This window comes from Hemicordylus capensis, chromosome 3 (genome assembly GCF_027244095.1).
Source record: "Hemicordylus capensis ecotype Gifberg chromosome 3, rHemCap1.1.pri, whole genome shotgun sequence".
Taxonomy (NCBI): domain Eukaryota; kingdom Metazoa; phylum Chordata; class Lepidosauria; order Squamata; family Cordylidae; genus Hemicordylus; species Hemicordylus capensis.
The window spans coordinates 44,001,258-44,019,319 of record NC_069659.1 but is presented as its reverse complement, the minus strand read 5'-3'; the positions used below and the strand labels follow the sequence as shown (position 1 = coordinate 44,019,319).

The 18,062-nt window shown below is 42.5% G+C and overlaps 1 protein-coding gene across 1 annotated transcript in view; it reads left to right on the top strand.

Moving 5' to 3' along the window:
- Positions 1-11,935, top strand: part of SOHLH2 (spermatogenesis and oogenesis specific basic helix-loop-helix 2) — a 33,971-nt gene extending 22,036 nt beyond the window's left edge. Inside the window, exons 6-7 of the mRNA XM_053308901.1 lie at positions 2,960-3,075; positions 11,865-11,935. Of these exons, the coding sequence (XP_053164876.1) occupies positions 2,960-3,075; positions 11,865-11,935 (187 nt within the window). The remainder of the gene's footprint in view (positions 1-2,959; positions 3,076-11,864) is intronic.
- The last annotated feature ends 6,127 nt before the right edge of the window (positions 11,936-18,062 follow it).

Genomic DNA, 18,062 nt, shown 5'->3' with positions numbered 1-18,062 from the left:
AAGTCATGCTTACTACCACAAGACCAGCTCTCCTCTCCTAATTTCTTGATAGTAGAGCAGTAATGTAATGATACCAGTAAAATCCAGCATCACGATTTGCCTGGGTAATTTCTCCTATTTGTTAGAGAAGTGGTTATCACTCTGTGGTCCAGGTAACTCTGGGGTTCCTTCATGAGAAGACTAGTAAATTATGGACAAACCTACCTGAAATATGGCTTATCTATCACGACCTATAATTCAGTGGTGGGTGCAGCATTGGGTATGCTTTGCACTTTTTGTTGTAGAAACCTGAGCCCACAGTCATAGTGGTAGGCAACATACTTATGAAGGAAGCTTTTAGAATGTAATTGGACAATAAGGGATAAACTAAAATGGAAAGGAATGAGACATGGAGTGCCAGTATAGATATAGCTTTAAGTGTCCTCTTTCTCTGCCTTGTGTTAGCCGGAGCTCTTTTGCTCGCATGACTAAACAAGCAGATATAAACTCACTAAGTGTATGAAGATCTTGACAGATGTGCTTTCCTGATGGAGTCTCTGAGTACTCTTTAATTATTCCTAAGGTACTTCTAAAGGGGGTGTGCGTCTTAGTTCTGACAGCTGTGTGCCTTTGCTCTGTTTTCTATCATGAGGATTATCTATCATGTATCTTAACATGTTGCAATAAAACTCTGACACTTCAGAGAGATTCCTCATTCAGAAACCCTGGAGGGACATTGCCACTTGACAAGGCTGTGTTAACAAATTAATGCTCTTGCATATCAAGATATTCCTGAAGAAAGGAGAAAGAGAAAGAGGGAGAAAGCAAAGAGACTAGCAAGCTTCCAATACCACCTCCGCCCTTCTTCTGTCACTGTTTAAGAAGCAAGAGACTAGTCAATCGTGACTAAGCACCACTGAAATAAATGAGACAAATTAGTTAGGACTAACCCCCCCCCCATTAATTTCAATCAAACTTAATTATGCCTAACTAAGTTTGGGTGCTTCACAGGGAAGTTTAAATATATATAAAAAGAGTGACTTAAGGTGAGTCCCACTTTTACTCATAGGGTGTGTTTTTACCATTGCAGTAATTATGGCTAAATGTGGCTTACCCACATTGGCATGATCATGTGAACCCACACCACACCAGCACTCTCGGTTATGTCCCAGGGTAAAAACCAGCAGCAAAAATCTAGGATCTGAAGTAGGCTGATGGAGCTTGGGATGCACTTCCAAGACCCACTGATAGTGTGAACCCATGCCTCAAGCCTGTCCTGCTTAACCTGCATGCCAACACCTTTACCTGCATGTTCACCATAGACATCCTCAGATAGAGTGAATGCCACACACTGCTGCTGTAACATTCCAACTCTACTCCATGGCTTCCAAGCCCCACCACCTTTGGCTACTCTGCTTATTAACACACCACATCACACTCACCTGCAACACCCACCTGCACCTGTTGCACTTCCCATACTTCTGCTCCTTCAGGCCGCAGCGCAGCATGCCATGTCCAGCAGCCCCATACTCCACTGATAGATGCCAGCAGGGATTGTACAGGAGTACCTCATTATCTGCAGGGGTTCCATTCCCACAGATCACCGTGGGTAACAAAACCATGATCTATGGGATCATGGGGGTTAGGTTCTCAGACTTAAAAATCACACACCCCCAAATCACCCAAAAATGTGAAAATGGGCAAAAGTGCCTTACGTGTCCAAGGATGCCCCCCCCAATACATCCAAAACTCCCCCAAATTTGGCGGAAAATAGTGGGGTTTTTTTTGTTTTGTTTATTTGTTAACAAATTCCCACACTCAAAATGGCAGCTGGGAATGACCTCCTAGGCCACCTCCGATCTGCAGATACATGGAATTATCCTGCTTTTGGCCGTGTTTTTCTACATATGGAAAGATCGTGTCCATTACTCGCCTGTGGATATGCAAAACTACGGATTGTGAATCCGTAGATCGTTAGATAAGCCTGTACTTCTGTAAGCAACCGTAATCAGTTGCTGTGGCTAACTTCTTGCAGATCATCTAGTACTAAAATAATGAGGAATTCAAACAATTTTTGGAATGAAATATAATCCTAAAACAGCAGAGACCAACTAATGAAGTCTGCAGAATTCTTGAGGAGTCATGCTGCTAATTGATCTAACTCTGTTACAACTGCCATGGGATGAGTTGTCCTACAATTGATTGCACTCTCAAGAGGGATCATGGACAACTGAATTGGATGCTGCTGTTCCTTCTAACACAGAGAAAGCACACATAATGTAGGTGCAGTTGCACAGCTCATTTTTGAATGTCTCCAACAGCCAGGAGTTTGTCCACGTTGGTGGTTTTGCCTAGTCACACACCCTGTGGGAAAACTTGTGAACAGACTGTGTTTTGCAGCTACTTAGTGTTTTAGATTGTGCAGTCAAAAATGAAAGATGCTGGTCTGTTCCTAGGCTTTATGTGCACATCTAGTTGTGTGCTAAACCATGTAAGAGCACTGGAATGTGGCAGGTAGATGTGTTCCAGGGCCATGACCATATCAACAGCTGTCTGTAACACAGGTTATGTTGATTAGAAGTTTCACCAAACCTTGGATTTGCATTTGGCGGGGGCGGGGGATGAAGCATATGAATAGTCATGCACAAGGGAATAGAGGATATTAAACCTAATCACTCAATTCCAAAATTGTTCCTGTCAAATCTTAAACTGAAATAATAATTTGGCTTTCACCATAGCATGCATTTCAAACAAAACACAGCCTAGTTGTTGTTGTTTTTTAAATCTGCACAAGCAACGTCTTCACAAGCAATGTTTCAATCGGTTTCACAGTTGTTCCTAAAACAGATTGTTTATTCAGTTATTTTGATACATTTGTTAGATTAAGTGTTCCTTAGCAGAACTGCATTTTGTTGCATGCTACTTGCTTAAGTAACCAATGCAGTATACATTTGGTGCATGGTCTGACTACTTTTTACAGGAACAACGCAGTGTTGATGATTGAACCAAGAAGTAAGAAGAGTGAAATATCTATCTCCAAAACTAAGTCGCCATCCTTTTCTACTAAAGCAGATTGCTATGCTGGAGAGAGGACAGGCAAGTTATTTAATAGCTGCCGTTCTTTTCTGCATAGTTGGGCATGAGCCTGCCCTACACTAGGATCATCCTTGGAAGCCCCCACTTTGGGTGCCCCCCCCTACCATATGAAATGAGGCGCGTGCATAGGAATATAGGAAGCTGCCCTTTACTGAGTCAGACCATTCATCTATCTAGCTCAGTATTGTCTTCACAGACTGGCAGCGGCTTCTTCAAGGTGGCAGGCAGGAATCTCTCTCAGCCCTATCTTGGAGAGGCCAGGGAGGGAACTTGAAACCTTCTGCTCTTCCCAGAGCAGCTCCAGCCCCTGAGGGGAATAACTTACAGTGCTCACACTTTTAGTCTCCCATTCATATGCAACCAGGGTGGACCCTGCTTAGCTAAGGGGACAAGTCATGCTTGCTACCACAGCGTGGTCCTGGGAGAGGATAGGAGCATGCCCCATCTTTGGAATGTGCTACAGCTCTGATCTGTTTTTAGCACCAGGCCAAGTCTTTTTTGTTCTCTCAGGCCTTTAAATGCTTCCTGATACAGATTTTCTACTGTACTGTTTCTGTGCTTGCATTGTTGTTAAAACAAACAAAAAACCTGTAAGCTGCCCTTGTTAGTACATGAGCCAGCTGGAGTGGTCGGTACCATCTGTGGGGACGAATGCTCATTGTGATTTTTGACAAGAGCTACAGCCCTGGAGATCGAAATTCAGTGATAGTATTGCAGTATTTTCAGCATGCTGTCATGCTTTTATTGTCCTGACCATGAGGCCTGCAGCAGCCAAACTTGCATTGGTGTTTTAAAAAGCTTTGAAATTTTTTAGAAACACAAAAAGCTACTATACAACTTTATCCATGTCAGAAGAATGGATGTGAAAATGGGCAGGAATGTTCTATAAAGAGTACTCCTTGGAGAGAGTACCCCTAAACCTAACCTCTGTGCAAAAATGACTGCAATTTTACCCTAATCATTTGATGGTAGAGATAAAGAAGGGGTGATAAAACAAATAAAAGTAGTAAGTGCAACAGTGCTGTTGCCTGTTCTCCATCTCTAGTGGGGTAAAGGTAAAGTGTGCTGTCAAGTTGATTTCGACTCCTGGCGCCCACAGAGCCCTGTGGTTTTCTTTGGTAAAATACAGAAGGGGTTTACCATTGCCTCCTCCCGTGCTGTATGAGATTATGCCTTTCAGCATCTTCCTATATTACTGCTGCCCGATAGTCTAGGAAACATACCAGCGGGCATTCAAACTGGCAACCTTCTGCTGGTTAGTCAAGCATTTCCCACTGCGCCACTAGATGTTACCAAGATTCGTCCCTGAGATGGTAGCAAAAGCCAAGATTTGTGGGCCTGGCTCATGGACTATGTGGGGGGTGGGTTACAGATTTATTAAATATGTAGGGACTTATTCATTCATCCTTCTACTTGTTAGCCAACCATTTCCCCGCTGAGAAGGTTGCCAGTTCGAATCCCCGCTGGTATGTTTCCTAGACCTATATCTGGTAGCAGTGATATAGGAAGATGCTGAAAGGCATCATCTCATACTGTGAGGGAGAAGGCAATGGTAAACCCCTCGTGTATTCTACCAAAGAAAACCACAGAGCTCTGTGGGTTCCAGGAGTCAAAATTGACTTGACAGCACACTTTACCTTACTTATTCATACCACAAAATGTGTTCAAAATATTACTTTGACAATTTAAATCTGGGTGTACGTTCTAAAAAATAGTCTCCTTCCCTGCTTTGAGACTGAATGTACTGCAACAGTCCCTTGTAGAACCCAGTCTGCTGCTAAGCAAGTGAACTGCCATTTCTGCATGTACAAAGCTTGCAAACTCTGCATCCAAAGCTGTAATTTACCATCACCTTCCAAAATAGTAAGTGACATAAATATGTAGAATAGGAAAGCAGTATAATAATCCTGTATGATATTCTATTTCTGCTTCAGAAATCTGCTTGTTTTTGTAGTTTAGCAATATTTTCAGTCTTATTCTCTTGCCCATTTTTACTTCATACTGATGTAGTATGAAGAGATGGTAGTGAAAGTCAAGGTTTTTGGGCCTGGCTGTGAAAAGTACTGAGAAGTAAAACATTTCGTTTGCATTTCTTATACTTCTGTTTTAATGCATGCAATATTAAGGGCTTAGTCGTGGTTTATATCAACAGCAACTAAATTTCTCAGATATATATTTTTATATATATAAGAAGAATGGCATCTTAACAGCCCAGTCCTAAACATACTTCTAGGAAGCAGATCCCACTGAATTCTTAAGATTGCAGCCTAAGAATCTCAAATGACAGCTGAAGCAAGCTGTCATTGCTTCAGTCACTGTATATAGTTAAAGTATGTGGCAATAAGTCTTCTTAATTTGGAGCTACCATCATGATGGCTATTAAAACTGGCTGCACTACACAGGCTCTACTTGCATATCCTACAGATTAGTGAGAAGCCTGGATTATGCCTTTGTTGATTTTCTTTGATCCCATTGGGAGTAGGGGCAGCATCCTGCACCTAATTGACTGCAGCAGGTGTTCTATTTTTCATTGCTTAGATTTCTGAAGTGTGCCTAAAGGCTTCTGGGCTCCTTCTCATAGGCGCAATAAATAATGCAAAACTAACAAAACAGAGGCAAGGAAGAGCTAGGTACAAAGATCTGCATACAAGCATATTTGAGCCTGAAAACATAGCCGTGGCTATTGCCATGGTGTACCTTTCAAAGGAAGTTGCAGTGAGCCTTATGTAAAGCTTACATAAGAACATAAGAATAGCCCTGCTGGATCAGGCCCAAGGCCTATCTTGTCTAGCATCCTGTTTCACACAGTGGCCCACCAGATGCCTCTGAGTAGCCCACAGGCGAGGGCATGCCCTTTTTTCCTGCTGTTGCTCCCCTACATCTTGCCTCTGAGGCTGGAGGTGGCCTGTTGCCTTGTAGCCACTAGTAGCCAGACTAGTAACCATTGATAGACCTGACCTTCATGAATTTGTCTAAGCTCCTTCTAAAGCCATCCAAGGTCGTGGCTGTCACCACATCCCATGGCAGAGAATTCCATAGAGTAATTATTCTCTGTGTGAAAAAGTACTTTCTTGTATTGGTCCTAAATTCCCTGGCCTTCAGTTTCATAAGATGACCCCTGGTTTTAGTGTTGTGAGAGAGGGAGAAAAATGTCTGCCCACTCTCTCTGCTCCATGCATAATTTTATACACTTCTATCATGTCTCCCTGTAGTTGCCTCTTCTCGAAATGAAAAAGCCACAGATGCTGTAGCCTTGCCTCATAAAGGAAGGTGCTCCAGGTCCCTGATCATCTTGGTTCCTCACTTCTGCTCCTTTTCAGTTCTACAATGTCGTCCTCAAGATACGGTTACTAGAACTATATATAGTACTCCAAATGTGGCTTCACCATAGCATAGATTTTATATAAGGGCATTATAATATTAGCATTTTATTTTCATTTCCATTCTTAATTATCCCTACTAGCATGGAGTTTGCCTTTTTCACAGTTGCCGCGTACTGAGTCTACACTTCCAATGACCTGTCCAGCATGACCCCAAGATCTCTCTTCTGGTCAGTCACTGACAGCCCCATCAATGTCTATGTGTAGTTGGGGCTTTTTGCCCCAATATGCATCACTTTACGTTTGCTTACATTGCACCACATTTGCAATTTTCTTGCCCACTCCCCCAGTTCAGAGAGATCCTTTTGGAGTTCCTCACAATCTGTTTTGGATTTCACTGCCCTAAATAGTTTAGTCCTACAGGCAGTGCTACAAACAGCAAAGGCTCAGGGATGGAGTACAGCAACCTGACTTGGTGTCCTAGCACAAGCTTCTCTCTCCATCAGTGTATATTTCCTTGGTTCAGATTCTCTTAAGTCTGATCCTTAATTATGGCATTTTTACTAGTCTGCTGTCTACTCCCCCATTACAAATCTCTGCTCTTATTTCTCAGGTATGTTTCAGTCTTCTGAAGCTGCATCTTGCTATGGAGCACAGCCAAATTGCTACATACCAGTTCTTTGCCTACCTGCAGTGACATCGATACCAAGGCTTCCATTTCTCTTCTTCCATGACCAGAACAGCACAGCACTCGTAGGGAATCCAAATAATGATTCAGGTTCTGTTTCCCAGATAGAATCCCATAGTGAATCTGACTTTCATAGCACTGATTGTCTGGTGTGTACTCAATCACTCCCCTTTGCACAATATTTGCTCTTTCCCCATTTCTGTAAGTCTGTCTGTGAAGCCAAAAGTGCAACTGAATGTTCAGATATATAAGCCAATTATAGTCACACTTATAGAAGCAGAAAAATACTGCATCATTTGTACCAGCTGAAGTGTGGCTGAAGACCTGCTAGTTGGCATTTAAAAAGGGAAACAAGGAAATAATGCAGTTCATAGGGGAGGGTATCTGTATATTCCAAAGACAATTGAATAAGAAGTTTGAAACCCTTGTATGTTAACTATTTATCAGTACCAAGACCTGATCAAAATATGTCACTGGCATGTAAGTAAAATTGCAGCATGCATGCAAGTGTTATAACTGTACTCCCAGTTCCTCTAATCTTCACAATTGAACAGACCTTACTTATTAGAGATAAATTAACAGAGTTTAACAGACTCAATAATTAATACATACATCAGGAGTTTCTGATACCATCAGCCACCTTGTAGATAATACTTACTAATAACAACAATGAGGTTCTTCTTCCCAGACACCCCTGGTAGTAAAAGCCCCTCTTACAACTATTAACCTTTCAGTTCCAACAGTTCTGTTAAATACACTTTAACTACAACAAGAAGCTTTTGTTCTGAAGTTTTCTCTGCAGCAGCTCATGCTTGCCAAAGAGGCAAGCTGTTTTTTAAACTGAACAGCTTGCCTCTTCAGCTGTTGCAAACAACTTTAAAGGAAGTTTCATTTTTACATACATTGCCACTGCTCAGGTTTGCAAACCAATAACTTATGACAAACCCTCCAATTAAAGTGACAGGTTTGCTAATATACATTTTTAAAGTTCAGATTTGTTGACATGTGAAAATCTAGTTTTGCAGGACAGGTATCTCTGTGGTATGAGCAATATACTATCCATTACTGAGAAGTCAGATATGGCTACTGATACTTTTTACAAATGTTTACTATAGTGAAAAGCTTTAATATGTGGCTTATGTCATGCATCATGGAAGATGCCCTTTGAGATGTCTGCCAAAATTCTAGAGCAGGGCTGCACAAATTCAGCTCTCCAGATGTTGATGGACTGCAGCAACCATAATTGTTGACTATTGCACTCTGTGGCTGAGGATGATGAGAGTTGTAGTCCATAGGGGCTGGTTGGGGGGGTTATGATCTTTAAATTCTTTTTTTAAAAAAAGTTTTACTTTTTTTAACCTTTTTACTCCCCTTGGGGGAGTTCCTGGAGGTGACCGGGGTGTGTGTCAACGGAGGTTCTTCCTCCCCCGCTGGCCTTCTAAATTACCTCCTCGCCCAGTTCAGGCGTTCTACGGCTGGTTTTTGGCCTTTACCTGGTGGCCCGATCACAACCCCCTGAACTTCGGGGCGGGGGGTTCGGTTCGACCTCAAACTCCAGAACCAAACTCCCAAACAGGTTCGCACATCCCTAGTAGTCCAACTGTAGCTGCAGGGCCAAAGTTGTGCAGCCCCATTGTAATGAGCCTTGAAAAATCAGGAGAGTTAAAGGTATCCTGTCCTTTTAAAGCAATGTAACCCCAAACCAAAAATCTCTCACTGGAATGTAGGACTTCATACACATATGGAGCCCTCAATATTGAGAGCTTCCCTATTCATGTGAATGGAGGGAGCAGCTTTACATCTCCATTCCATTGTTTACACAGAGCAGCCCTTACAAGAGAAATTACTATGGAAACCTGCACATACAGAAGTTCTGTGTATCTGTCAGTCCAGTCTGTAAATGGAACTCTGGATCTGGGCAATAATAATTCAATGTGACCAGAAGAACTTAAGAAAAAGATGGTTGTTACTTTATTCCATTCATTTTCATTATTAAAACCTCATTCGTTTTTAGTTAATTTATTAAAACCACTTTTATTTATAAAGCCACCCCAAAAATTGCTTTGTATTCTATTGTGTATTTTATTTTCCCCCTTTTGGTTAGTGATGATTTAATATGTTTTTATTTCATGTTTTAATGTTGTGTTGTGAGCTGCCCAGAGAACAATTTATTATGGGGCGGCTAACAATTATTTTATTTTCATTATTATTTGCTGTAGTTTCTTTCACATTGCTTTCAGTCGGATACTCAGCTACTTCTTTGTTGCCTGTATTTTCCATCCAATTGGAATGAAGCTTTCAAGTAATTTACCACCCCCCACCAGGGATGTGCATGGAACCAGCGGGGGCTGGTTTGAAGGTGGGGGGGCATACCTTTTAAGGGTGGGGGAGGGTGCCCTTGCCCCTCCCGCTGCATTTCCTTCGCCAGCGCTCCATTTAAAAAGTTACAGTTGGGGCGGCAGCATACCTCCCTGCCCTCCCAGTGTCCTTGGCTGGAAGCACCCGGTGTGCATGCACACACCAGGCACATGCGCCCACTCGTGTGCCCACCCAACTTGGATGCACGCTGGGAGGTGTCCTGGCCAAGGACAACACCGGGGCAGCAGGGAGGTATGCTACCGCCCCAACAGGCACTTTTAAAATGGAGCACTGGTGGGGGAAGTGCAGCAGGAGGGATATGGGCACCCTCCCCTGCCCTTAACAGTGCCCCCTGCCTTCGAACTAGCCAAACTGCCAGTCAAACTTCAAACTGGTTCTGTGCACATCCCTACCCCCTACCCTAGGTCATTCCTGCTAAATTTCAGATAAATAGGGGGAATGGCCCCATTTTATGGGCAACTGAAAGCCGGGAACTGTTTTTGCACAAAGACGAAACAACAACAACAACGACCAGCAAAAGAATCTGCGAATACTCAGTTATAGGGGCGGATCTACCACTGGGTGACCATGTGCGATGAACACAGGCTGGCCAGGGGAAGCCATGTACCACCTCCCTCTGAAGCCAGCTGCCCACCCAATCTGTACCAGCAAAGAGCTGGCATGAATAGTGCCAGGAGATCCTCCCCTTGCAGTCATCCACCTGTCTGTCTCCATCGTTGTTGGTGTGAGCAAAGAGCTGGCACACAGTTTGCACTGGCTCTTTGCCAGCATCAACAAGGGGAGGGAGAGAGGCAGGCAGCCAACTGTGGGAGGAGAGGGTGCTGGCCAGAGTGGGAACTACAAAAAGATCTAGCCGTGGGACATCACACACATCTCTATCCTAGTACTCAGTTAAGAAAGGGAAAGACCTGAAGGCGGGGGTGGGGGTGGGAGGAACCCAAAGTCTTTATCTCCCTCTTTACAAAGGGACTTCCATAAGCCCCTCCCCTTCTACACTGAAGAAGTCTGTGTGGAAAGAAGACCAATCAGAATGTTAGGCACTTTTGCTCGAATATGTTTTGAGTTGAAAATGGACGGGTTAGAGTGTCACTCTCCCTATCCCTACTTCCTTTTGCCTACCCCACCATCTAATGTATTCTGAATGCTAAGGGAACATTAAAACAAAAATGGTTTTGAGTGAGAATGAACAACACATTAGTATATGACACTTGAAACTGGTGTGGAACTCTGACGTTCATTTTTAAAATACAGGTTGAGTATCCCTTATCCAGGATGCTTGGGACCAGAAGTGTTCCAGATTTTGGATTTTTCCATATTTTGGAATATTTGCATAATGCGATATCTTTGGGCATGGGATCCAAGTCTAAACACGAAAGGTTACTGTTTTGTTTTGTTTTTTAGGTTTTATTTAAAGTATCAAAACAAATAAGCATTCAATTTACGATAACTACAGGCCTTTTTTACATTTTCGACACTACCCTGTACTGTACCTTCACCAAACAGAGCAGGCACCAACAGAGCAGGCGCCAAACTGAGCAGGGAGTGGAGGAGGGGGGCTTTCTCTTTTCCCTCTAGCGCCAAAGCGAGAACATCAAAAACATTAAAAAGTTTCACAATAAAAACAGAGCTGCAACTAGAGCGAATTGCAGACAAAACCCCTGTCACTAACAGCCTTCTGTAATAAGTAAGTTTTGACTGCATGTTTAAAAGCAGCCAAATTGGGAATCTGTGAGCGAGTGAGCTGAGGCGTTTTGTGTTTTATTTTTGTTATGGCGTGGTGTCCGGATTTTGGAGCATTCCAGATTTCAGATGTCTGGATAAGGGATACTCAACCAGTAGTAACAAATGAAATGCATGGGCCCCATTCATTCTAGTTCTTCCCTCACTAATATATATCTTTAGAACAGGGTTAGACAACCTTGGCTCTCCAGCTGTTGTTGAACTCGCATCATCCACAGCCACAATAAATTCTGTAAATATGCCTCGATTGGAAGAGAGCTGTATGACAGAGAAGCGCTTGGCAAATCATAGTGTGTGTCTTGAGGAATGATAGAACATTTTGCCTTTCACATTTCTTTGTCATCCTCTGTTCATGTTGATGGTGCTGGTAGGGGGCTCTTGAGTCACTCTCCTCTTACAGCCCAATTCAATGTGTGTTCACTCAAAAAGAAAAGGGCGGGGGGAGTCCTACTGAGTTCAGTGGAACTTACTCCCAAGTGTGTGTGCATGGACAATGGGCTGCACTGAATAAAACTTTTTATTTGGTAGCTTCCTTTACTATTCTGTCTCTAAATCCAAATATTAAAATTTGGTTTAATATAGCACAATGCCCTCTTTAGGGGGGAAATGATAGTACTATGGTTTTGTTAAGATTTTAAGTGTGTTAATTTCATATTTTGAAGATATAACCTCATTTTTCGTGTCTAAAGAAATTAAGACCATTGAGAAGCTTAACATTGATGTTAACTTTTAAGAATGCAAGTATTGATACCTATATACATTGAGTCCGCTGAGAACATTTGTGATTTAAAATATCATTTTTTCTGTATGAATCTACCACTTCTTTTTGTCACCTAAAATGCAAATAAGTTATTGATATCCTATGACAACTTGAACCCGATGCCTTTATCATTTGATCCTAGTATTTGTTTAGGTCTTGTGAATTTCTTACTGGTTCTCCAATTGGGACTTGACAGAGGAAGTGTGATTCTGTTGGTCCTTTTCGATCTCTTGGCAGCTTTCGATACTATCAACCATAGTATCCTTCTGGAACGTCTGAGGAAGTTGGGTGTGGGAGGCACTGCTTTGCAGTGGTTCTGCTCCTTCCTTTCTGGCAGATTCCAGATGGTGTCACTTGGAGACTGTTGCTCTTCAAAATCTGAGTTTTTATATGGGGTCCCTCAGGGCTCCATAATGTCTCCAATGCTTTTTAATATCTACATAAAACCGTTGGGAGAGATCATCCGGAGATTTGGAGCTGGGTGCTATCTCTACGCTGGTGACACCCAAATCTATTACTCCATGTCAACATTATCAGGAGAAGGCATATCCTCCCTGAATGCCTGCTTGGAAGCAGTAATGGGCTGGATGAGGGATAACAATCCAGACAAGATGGAGTTACTTATGTGTGGGGCCGTCACTCAGGAAGCGATATTGATCTACCTGTTCTAAATAGGGTCACACTTCCTCAGAAGGAACAGGTACATAGTCTGGGAGTGCTTCTGGATCCACACCTTGCCCTGGTTCCCCAGGTTGAGGCAGTGGCCAGAAACGCATTCTGTCAGCTTCGGTTGATACACGAGCTGCGTCTGTTTCTTGAGGTTCATGATCTCAGAACAGTAGTACACCCACTGGTAACCTCCAGACTTGATTACTGCAATGCTCTCTATGTGGGGCTGCCTTTGTATGTAGTCCGGAAACTACAATTAGTACAAAATGCGGCAGCCAGGTTGGTCTCTGGGTCATATCGAAGAGACCATATTACTCCTATATTACAGGAATTGCACTGGCTGCCAATAAGTTTCCGGGCAAAATAGAAACTGCTGGTTATGACCTATAAAGCCCTAAACAGCTTAGGCCCACGGTACTTAAGAGAGAGTCGTCTTCTGCATGATCCCTATCGTCTATTGCGTACATCAGGGGAGGCTCGTCTGTGGCTACCTTCATGTCATCTGGTGGCCACCCAGGGATGGGCCTTCTCTGTTGTCGCCCCGAGACTTTGGAATGTGCTTCCCATGGGAATAAGAATCTCCCCGTCTCTAGCGGCTTTTAAAAAGTGTCTGAAGACTTATCTTTTTACCCAGGCTTTTTAACTTCTTAAATTTTAGATTAGCATTTAATTGATTTGAATGTTTTGTTTAGTGTGTTGTTGTGAACCACCCTGAGACTTTGGTTTGGGGCGGTATACAAATACGTTAAATAAATAATAAATAAATAAAATATAGCAAGTCATGCATTTAAATTATATTAAATGCAGAACTTCGCAGTGTGGTTAGGGACATTTTGTTCCCCCTGCCCCTCTAAAGATCTGTACAAAATGTACAGGGCCGGGGGTGATGACTGTGATGCTAAATTAGCAAATTCTGTTCCCCCTTCCTTGATATTGTTACCAATTCCCAGCCAGGAAAGCAAATTAGTCTTCTTTTAAAGGCTGGAGTCCAGTGTGTGTGTGTGTGTAATAAAGGAGCAAAAAAGCTTCCTCACCAAAAGCCATTTGTTTTAAATTAATAGCCACTGCTGCCTTTCTCTGCCATGTAACTGCACCCTTGGTTTTGCTACCTCTAAAGACTATATAGCCGCAGTTTACCCAGGTTTCATATCTGTCTGAGAACTGAGAAACCAAACTTTATAAGCATCCAATTGTCTTCTATACCTAAACATTGGTCTATACCTCATTTATCTGTTCCCTACTCAGTGCCATACAAAAGGCAATAGGTGTTTGTGTGTTTGGAAATAATAGGGGGAAAGGAATAGGCAACTGTTAATTTAAAAGTAAGTTAATGTATATGGTTTTCTTTTTGAAAACTAGTGAAAGCTTTTCATTTATCCAAATAGCCATGACTGAAATCCATGCATATGACAATGTTCAGTGATTACTTAAAATATCTGGTCAGATTTCATCTAGTCTAGATAGCATTAATTGGCAAATTCAGATACTTAGAGTTCAGGCTAATAGATGAAAGACTGAAGATAACTTAAATGTTTTTGGTACTGTAGGCCGTTCTTACTCTTGTTTAATCTTCCATTACACTATTCATTTGCCAGTAATTACACAGCAGATAGTGTGTGTGTCCCACAACTGCAGCAAACACGTTTGAAGGTTAGTTTAATCTTCTAAAAGCAATTATTCCCATTACATTTTAGCTTTACAAGGCCAGACGTCATCTAACAAGAAATACTGGGCAAGGGTGGGCCGCTGTCCTCACAATTGCCACCATCACCAGTTTTGTAAAACGTTCAGAAGCTCAGCCAGTCCTCATAGTGAATGCTCTCTCCAAACTATTTCTGAATGGATGACAACCGTTCAAAGGTTTTCATCAGTTGAATTCAATTTAAGTGTTAGATGATGTGTAGAGACAGAGGATTGGATCTCATCCTTTAGAGCTATATTGTCTTCCCATGCAAACCCAATTTGTGAGCCTCACACTTGTATCAAGTATCCCAGTAACATTTCCTCAGCTCTTTGGGTGGGCAGCCTATTTGTTTTGTCAGGAAACTCAGAAAATACCATACTACTATTTCTCAAACCTCTATTTATCAAACAGCTTTATTTCCCTGAATCAAAGTGAATAACTATAGTACATCATGACAGAGAAATAAACCTTTGTTCCCTGTTCTTGTTTTCTATGCTTGACTGACAAATGCTTGAAATTTAACAGCATGAGGCCACAATCCAGAAAACCAGGCCACTAGGAACATAGAAAGCTGCCTTATTTTGACAATTCCATATTGTCTACTGGCTGACAGTGGCTCTTTAGGTTTAGGGGTGTTTTCCAGGATGATAGGGATTGTGGCTCAGACCTTCTGCATGTAAAAGCATGCTCAACCACTGTGCTATGGTGGTTCTACTAGCTCTGCATACCCACAGCAGAGCTTAGAACCCCAATATATGCCTCCTCCAACACACATTCACATGGTGCAGGGCAAAACACTGTGGAAATTTGGAACAGTTTGACCCAGGCTGAAACTTCAAGTGGGGATTGGGGGAGAGAGTCAGAGGCTGACATCACAGATGAAATTACTCCTGAACATAAGAACAGCCCTGCTGGATTAGGCCCAAGGCCTAACTAGTCCAGCATCCTGTTTCACACAGTGATCCACCTGACGCTTCTGGGAAGCGAAGCCCACAGGCAAGAGGTGAGGGCATGCCTTCTCCTCTTCAGTAGTCCTACTGAAATTAAGTAGTCCTTTAGAGTAGCTCCTGAGTAGTACAATTACATAACCTAGTCTGGACGTCAGCCAGAAATCCTAAGGGATGCGCATAAGCCTTCTTGTAGACCTAAAGTGATGCTTTAGCTTGTGACCTGGAAGATTATTTATTTATTTATTTATTTTTGCATTTAGATACCGCCTTTCGTTAAAAAGATAACCCCAAGGCGGTTTACAAAAGTTAAAAACATACAATAAAAAGACAATAAAAACAGAATGTTAAAAGTATAAAAACATATAAAAACAGGCATAAAAACAATACAACAAATACAACAAATTATAAATCTTGTGTAATTTTTGGTGTGGTTTTATATCCTTTTGAGACAAACTTTTTTTTAAATTGATGAAGTTTTCAGATTTATTCCCTGATTATATTCAGATTTAGATTTTGGAAATGCTTGTCTGGGTGGGAAATGTAGCAGCACAGCTGAACAAATGTCGTTTCCCAGCAGGCAGTCTTCAATTGCCTGTGGCCATGATCAGGAGACACACCAGGGGAGAGCTCTGTGCCAAGAGGGGCTTTCCTTTGCCTTTCCCCCACTCAACAGCAGCTCCTCCCCACCTGCCCTGGATCCTTTGTATGTTCAGAATTTAAAATGCAATTTTGCAGTGTATTGCTGCAGTCTCACTGTTTGAAGAGAGGCAAAAATCATCGGTATGAAGCCCATCTAATACTTGGCAGACTCAGAGTCTCCTTGGATTGTAGTTTATGTGCAGGGATGCTAGAAAGGAAGGCTTTGGTTTTTATTCAGAGTAATGCTCATGTTACTGAGTTTTCCAAGTGTGATTACAAAAAAAGCTCAGCAAAAGATTAGAGCAGGGATGCACAACTACAGTCCTCTAGATGTTGTTGGATTACAACTCCCATCACTTCCAGCCACAGTGCCCAATAGCCAGGGATTATGGGAGTTGTAGTCAGGGGTGTAACTATAATAGGGCAAGGGGAGACAGTTGTCTGGGGGCCCACTGCCTTGGGGGCCCCCCCAGAGGCAAGTCACATGACAGACTCCCCCAGCCGCACACCCACCCGGGCTTCCATCAGTTGTATTCATCCTCCAAAACTGATGTGAGTATTAAGACCTGGAGCTACCAGAACAGCATGTCTTTCTCTAGTACCATTAAATGACTTGCATCGTCCACAATTTACAAAACTTAAAAAAAAAAAAACAATTTAGGATGATGTTCTATTGTGGCACATAGGAGATAGATAGATGCTTTTTGTTACCACTATTCAGCTTCATTTAAGATTTCTTTACTTCATGAGCTGAGCTTCCGTGAGGGGGGGGGGCATTTTAAAATCTTGTCTCTGGGCCCACTCCAATCTTGCTACGCCCCTGGTTGTAGTCCAACAAGAACTGGAGGACGGAAGTTGTGCAGCCCTGGGTTAGAGCATCAAATGCAGCTCACAGAACCCCTTTCTTCAGTTTACCCCCTGCCACAAGCCCATTATTTGTGGCTCTCCAGATTACTTGCTGTCCCACAGCAAATGCTCCTAAGCTGCTCTTGTAAGTCTGCCACATGGTGGTAGGCAGCGACCAGCCACTACAATTGCTGATAGGAATGAAAGTGATAGGAATGAAATGGAGTGCTTCTAAATAGATGATGAAATAAAAACACACAGATCTTGATCGAGAGAATTGCACACAACTAATATTTAACGTACAGCGTGACCCCTAAACCTTCCCCCACTGCCAAGAGGACCCCTTACGCTCACAGGAAGCTACTTTTGACATTTTTACTCTGGATCCGATCACATGGGAGGGCAGGGAAGGAGGAGAAAGTATACAAATCTGTCAAATAAATAAATAAGATGTGAATTAGTTGCTTCATAATTTGCATAATATGCAAATTAGGCCACCCGGATTTGGGAAGCTTGGATATGGCAACCCTACCTGGGAGCCACACGACCAGCTAGAGACCAGGAAAATACAGTCCAGATATCCCTAAATGCACCACACAAGGCATTGAGGGATTCTACCTCAGCCAGGCGCTCTAGGCACCTGCAGGTAGCCCAAGCAGACATGACTGGGGACTTGGGGAGAAAGGTGCACTCATGCTCTTCTACCCAGGTAAAAACTACCTGGCGGGGCAGTGCCAGGATCAGCCATTATCCCAGCGCTTCACACAAGCAACCCTATCACGGTAGAGCTGTGCAAGTCCGGGTAAGGCTGCTCATGTGAACAGCCTCACAGTTGACTTGTCACACTGGACTGGATAGGAGCTATCTGTGACTAGAGTTGCCATGCCTCCCGGAATTTTGGGTTTCACCCGGATTTTAATGATCTTACCTAGATTTGTCTGGATTTCAGCTTTTTTTTTTTTTTTAAGGTAAGCTCTAACCCTTGTAGAAGCAGAGTTATGGAGCAAAACGTGCAATCACTATTCTGCTCAAAAATCATTTTCAAGCCAATTTACATAATGTGCAAATTAGGCACCCAGATTGAGAAAGCCAGAAAATGGCGACCCTATGTGACTAACAGCTGACAAAAATATAAAACCAGGTCTTTTATCTCTCTTAGAGTCTAAAACTTAGGCCAAGGCAAGCCAGTCTCTTACTAATACTTGTTAATGATATGAATATTTCCCCCTGATCTATAAAACTTACTCTTGTATATTTTGCACTGTCTAATAGCAGTCAGATTCATTGGCTTTACATTGCTTGCAATTAAACA